Below are 6,226 nucleotides of genomic sequence, written 5' to 3'. Positions count from 1 at the left end.
TGGAGAACGAGGAGCTCAGAGAGTGGGTTGAGCGAGAGTGCGTTGAAGCTCGAGATGAGCGTGCTAGGGAGCGCGAGATCGCGAAAGAAAACGCTGAGAGGCAGCAGAAGCTGTTAGAGCAGCAGCAGAAGGTGCAGGAACAAGAGCTGAAGATCCTCGAACTGAAGCTTCGACTTCAGGAGAGCGCAAGCAGGGTACAGCCAATGGTGGCTGACGAACAAGAAGGATCCAGCATGAGCGCCAGAGGAATAACAGAGGTCTGCAGTCCTCATAAACTGATTCCGCCCTTCAATGAGGCTCGGGACGACCTCGACGCGTACCTGCAGCGATTTGAACGGGTCGCCACGTGTCAAGGGTGGCCGCGTGAAAAGTGGGCTCTTTCGCTTAGGCCTATGCATGACAGGAGAAGCGCTAACAGTCATAGGCCGGTTAGATCCAACAGCTGTGCTGAATTATGATCAGCTGAAAGCGGCGCTTCTTCAGAGGTTCCGCTATACTGCGGAAGGCTACCGCGAAAAATTTCGTAAAGCGAAGCCCGAAGAAAACGAGACTGGTCTGCAGTATGCTGCAAGACTTTCCGGCTACTTTGACCGTTGGCTTGAAGTGGGAAAAACGGAGACAAGCTTTGCTAGCTTGCGAGATCTGATGATAAGTGAGCAATTCATGAAGGGTTGTTCTCCGGCACTCAGGATCTTTCTCAAGGAGAGAAGTTGCAAAACCCTGAGTTCGCTTTGCGAGACTGCCGATAACTTCATGGAAGCACAGGCGCTCACAAACTTAGGAAGAGAACGGATTCCCAAGGATCCGGGACCTTCGGTGTCCAAGCCGGAGTCCGCGAAGAAGACGGAGAAGCCTGCAAGTCGCTGTTTCCTTTGTGACAAGGCAGGCCATCGCGCAGCCGACTGCTGGTCCCGCACGAAAGGGAATACTTTCAGCCGATGCGGAGTATGCAAACAAAGTGGACACAGCAGTGACAGATGCCCCGGTAGAAAATTTGGCAAAGACCAGGCATCATGTATGCTATCGGAAAAACGCGAAGACTTGACACCTGAACACCATAAGAGTGGCTACATTGTTCTCCAAGACGGCGGAACAATACCCATCGTCAATGCCACATCAAGTCGACGATCCGCGAACGTTGGAGTCGCTGACATGCCTGTTGTGGAGGGGTTCCTAGAGGACAGACCAGTGCATGTGCTTCGAGACACCGGCTGCAACACGGTCGTCGTGCGGCAATCCTTGGTTCTGAAGGAGAAGTTCACGGGAACGACGAGCCCAGTGTACTTACTGGACCGTACTGTGCGATACCTCCCAGAGGCAAAAGTCCTTTTGCAATGTACATTGTTTACTGGGGAAGTACTCGTTAAGTGTATGACCGACCCATTATACGACGTAATTTTGGGCAACATCAAGGGCGCGGCATTGCCGGATACGTTACCTATGAATGAGTCAGCACCACAGCATGACCATGGCCATGTGGAAACAAGGCGTGCACCATGCACAGACTCTAGCAAAGGGAATGCTGTCAATGGTGAGCAGGATGTATCTGGCAATTTTCACGCAACCCAACCAAGATCGAATGCGGAGGAAGCGTATGAGCCACCGCATGAAGCCATGGAAAAGTGGCCCCTTCCGAAGATCACCGCCAACTTGGCAATGGGCGAAGAGAGTCGTTTCAGTGGCAGGAAGAAGCCTATCGTCGCCGAGAGGGTCCTGGGAACGGTGAAGTGGTTTAATGTCAAGAACGGCTATGGCTTCATCAACCGCAACGACACTCACGAGGACATCTTCGTCTACCAGACGGCCATCACGCGCAACAACCCACAGAAGCTGCTGCGCAGCGTTGGCGAAGGTGAGACCGTCGAGTTTGACGTCGTGGTCGGCGATAAGGGCTGCGAGGCAGCCAATGTGACCGGACCCGATGGTGAGCCTGTTCAGGGTAGCCCGTACGCGGCCCACAGGCGCCCGTTCCCTCCCCGCTGGATTCCACGTCGCAATCAACGAAGGCGCGGGCCGGCGTTAAGGCGTGGCCGAGGGGAAGATCAAAGGGAGGAAGCAGGAAACCGAGACTCATCGCGATCACTGCCACCGCACCAGGACCAGAGCTACCCGGCTCCTAGACGGTGGATCATGGACGGCGTGGGGAGGCCCTACCCTTGGCGATACAACCAGCGTTTCAGAGGAGTGCCACGAGCACCTCCGCGAGCCCCACCACCGCCACCGCCGCCACCGCAGCGTTTCATTATCGATGAGCCACGGTCAGCGTACGCCGAAGAAGAGGTTTTCAACGAACCCCCACCCCGGCGCCCTCCACGGCGGTTCCGTGGCTGCTACTTTCGTAGACGACGTGGCCGTTTTCAGAGCAACCTGGAAATGGCAGGACGGAACAGCTCCGGGAAAAAAATCTCGAAGAAGGAGTACGGGGAGGTAGCGGCGGAAGTGGCAACAGGAGCCAGGAGGACTCCCAGGACAGGGGGAGTGCCCCTTCGTGGCAACGACCTCCTCCGATGTACCGACACCCAAGGTCCCGCCGACGCAGAACCAAGTCACCATCCAAGAAGGCCGGGGCCCGTAATGGACGCGAGAACGAGGCGAGCAGCGGTGGAGTCTCCTTCTTATGGAATATGACTTTCACGTGGAACACATTCGTGGTGTGAACAACGTTGGTGCCGACTACATGAGTCGAGCGGCTTTTACCGAGCAGTGACTTATTGCCGTTGTACACAATTTTTTTATCATGTTGTCATCATAGTGCAATTGGTTTTTTTTACATCTAAACTGTGACATTTAAAGTGTGCGGAACCTTTGTTATATTCGGGAACTGTGTGTTACGTGTGTACAACGTACTGGAAGTTGGGGGGAGTGTGGTAAGAGTGCTTCTCACAACCAAAATCGAAACTGGAAGTGAAACCGACAGCGGAAAATAATCGACGAAGACAAAGTGTGCACGGGGTCAGACGAACGTGAGCGCGTGAGTTTCGGAACAGCGACGGGCAGAGGAAGGACGCGGCCAGCTAGCAAGAGCGCTAGGCGTTGGGCCTCAGGGGACCGAACCAACGAGCGGGTGTCACCAACCCAACCGGGACGAGCGTGGCATGTTCCTGAGGCGAGTGGCGGTTCCGGGCCGGGCCTGACATGCTGTTCCTGTGGCGGACGAGCGTGCGGGCCAGGGCAAGCGGCTGATCCTGTCCAGACTCGGGTCCGGCACAACCAGTCACCGAGATCGTGGCCACGGTGCCACGTCGGAGCCGGTCCGGCACAACCGCCAATTGAAGGTGCGACCTCGGTGTTGCGTCGGCCGCAGCGTGGGGCCGCCTGGTCCAGCACGAGCAGCTGATGGTCTGCTCGTGAGCTTCCGTGCACTTGGCAACCTCCCCGTGGCGAGGTTGCGTCGTCGACGCCATCGTCTTCAGCGGGAGCGTGAGTGGCACCCGACGGAATTAGACTTCCGAGTAGTGAGGACGCGTGGGTTACTCGCGGGCGCGTAGACATAAGGACTGTATGACTGAATTACGGAGCCAGTGTGTTGTACAGATAGCCACAGTGTTGTGATTGTTTTGTGTGTGAAGTCAATAGATGTTTCTCTTGTCCTTGTCTTGGGTTTCTGCGTCTGAGGGCCCAAGAACCACCACATCGTCACTTGGCGTAATGCTGGTAAAACCACATATATAGAATAGCCACAGCCGCTCGTTCCCCTCTTTAGTGTGGCCTGCCAAGCCGTTTCCCGTACAAAAGAGCGCGCCTGGAAGCAACAGTTGACTGACCAGCCGTGACGGGTGGTGAGGAGGCTGCACATCGGCCAGGCAATCTCACTTGGATTTTCTTGTACAGCGTCTAGTGAAGATGTAATCGCACTCATTCTCCATACTTTGTAACAGTGGTATCCTGCCATCGTTCGGTCTGCATGCGATGACAATTTGTTTTTTCTTGACTTCTGCTATCAAGAAGCTACTCAGTCCATTTCTGGCCAACTGGGTGGAGTTCTTGGCAGCCATGGCTAAAAAACATACTGAGATATTTTTGGAAACCACTTTTCCGCAAAACCCTCAGTTTGCAACATCTAATATTTTAGTAATAAATTAAGCGTATATAAGTCTTTTTACGAAGAAGCATAAGAGACAACTGACCGGTTCACAATATACCTACAAGCAGAGGCGTGGCCATGCGGTAGGACACCTGCTTGCGACGAACCTAGTACCTGTGTATATGTCGCGGAAATAAATACATCACTGCGCGCATATAATATAAATGCTCCTAGTATACCAGTATATGTATACCTGTATAAATACAATACACATCAACCTCGGACACTTACTTTACACTGACTCTAGAGCCACTGCGTGTTAGACACTGACAATATTATTATTAATGCAATGTTGAGTTGTCTTACCAGCGAGATTGAGACGAGGGTCTTGTGTTTCAAATTCCGAAATCGCTTCCTTCGGACAGCGAAACTCGCCATGTGCATCTAATGTAGCACTACTATGCAGAACCATCTATCTTCAAAAAAATTACTTGTTGGAATAGTTAGTAGTGCATAACTAGTTCAAACATATTACTGCAGGCCTCATTAGACATTGCTTCGTTTCATGCACAACACCGGTCTAACGGCGCACATCTAATACACATGTGAAGGTTTACTTTTTGTTTGAAAGACAGAAACTAACGAAAACGTAGTTTTTAGGGGCGAAGCTCCTTAGGGTGTAGGTGTGTCCACCTTCCAACGGTGTATGTGGCACATACCAGTAGCACATACCCGAAAGAGCGGTTTTTAGAATGTCCGCTGGATGGCGGCACTTGTAAATTATGAATAAATGATGGAAATGTGTGAAAATGGCTGTACTTGGAGTGTTCACTAGATAGACAGACGGATGGATGGACGTACAGATAGACGGATGACTGATGGACGCACAGACAGACAGAGAGGCAGACGCATGGACGAACGGATGGACGGATGGACAGACAGACAAAGGGACAGCCGCACAAACAGACGCACGGATGGATGATGGATGAACAGACGAAAGAATGGACGCACGGACGGATGGAAGCAAGAACGAATGGGTGGACGGAAGTTCAGACGGGCTGAAGAACGCTTCGCCCCATCAATGATTATTCACTCTGTGGATATGCTGTGATTTCTTTTTGCTTCTGACAATATTTTCACGTAATATGACAGAAACCTATAACTGGAGGTTAGCAGAACGTCAGGCTGGTCCGCTCACTCGCACAGCGAACTCATCGTCCTCTTTCACGTGGCAATTGTGTTTATTTTTTTTTATTATAGCAGCACATACTACTCCGCCAGACACTCTATTGCATAACAAAGGCTATTAAGATGCTTGCAATACCATTGAACCTGCTCCCACGATTTTTGCCCAGTGTGCCCATGTCACCAAAATTCTAGAAAATCTACATATGTAGCCCAGTAACGTCGATGTTCAGGGGATAGTTAGGATTGCATTAGGCTAAAAGGAAAGTCTATAAATCGCAGCGAATGAATGAATTGGGTACAGCAAAAACCTCTGTTGTGAATATTACAAAAATAATAAATAGTGTTTTATATGCAAACCACGAGATCATTATCAGCGAGGGCGTAGCGGAGAGCCCTGGAAACTTCAAATGTTTGGTGTCTAATAGGCACTGACATCGCGCAGGGCTGCACCAATCCGCCTCCATCAAAACGTGACCGCCACTGCAAGGATCGACTTTAGGGTCAGCAGCCAAGCACACGAGCCACTTTCCCACCGAGGTGGACTGTTGGTAATAACAATAATATCTGAGGCTGTATGCGCCAAAACCACGATGTGATTACGAGCCACGCCGAATTGCAGGGATATTTTCAACGATCTGGTGTTCTTTAACGTGCAGCGACATCGCGTAGTACACGGGCTTTAACCGCCATGGCCTGGAAAGTCTTCTTTCGTGTGTTCGTCGTATTCCTTGCCCTTATATGTCACTCAGACATCGGCCACTAATCCAGCTAAAGTGGTGTAGGCTGTTCATGAAAGCATGACAAAGCACTGTTCATAAACAAGTGAAACTGCCGGCGCAGATAGCTCACTGCAGCTGAAGGGAGCTTTGGGAGACACACCTGTGTCGGCAATAGCTATCGCCATAGCCGATGCGGCCGGTTGAAAGGAAAGTAGTCCTCTCCTTGGCGGAGAGGGGCATTCGGCGGGCCGCGCTAAAGGGGGAGATCGAGCGGCCGTGGTATTGCTAATAGAGC

General features: G+C 51.7%; 1 protein-coding gene across 1 annotated transcript; it reads left to right on the top strand.

Annotated features, from left to right (window-relative positions):
• The first annotated feature begins 1,257 nt into the window (after positions 1-1,257).
• On the top strand, positions 1,258-3,633 carry LOC142795993 (uncharacterized). Its single transcript, XM_075886169.1, has one exon. It carries the CDS (start codon positions 1,372-1,374, stop codon positions 2,626-2,628), a length of 1,257 nt encoding a protein of 418 aa, XP_075742284.1. The 5' UTR covers positions 1,258-1,371; the 3' UTR covers positions 2,629-3,633.
• Positions 3,634-6,226: the final 2,593 nt, after the last annotated feature.

Source organism: Rhipicephalus microplus, unplaced genomic scaffold (assembly GCF_043290135.1).
Source record: "Rhipicephalus microplus isolate Deutch F79 unplaced genomic scaffold, USDA_Rmic scaffold_998, whole genome shotgun sequence".
Lineage (NCBI taxonomy): Eukaryota > Metazoa > Arthropoda > Arachnida > Ixodida > Ixodidae > Rhipicephalus > Rhipicephalus microplus.
This window is presented reverse-complemented; position numbering and strand designations above follow the sequence as displayed.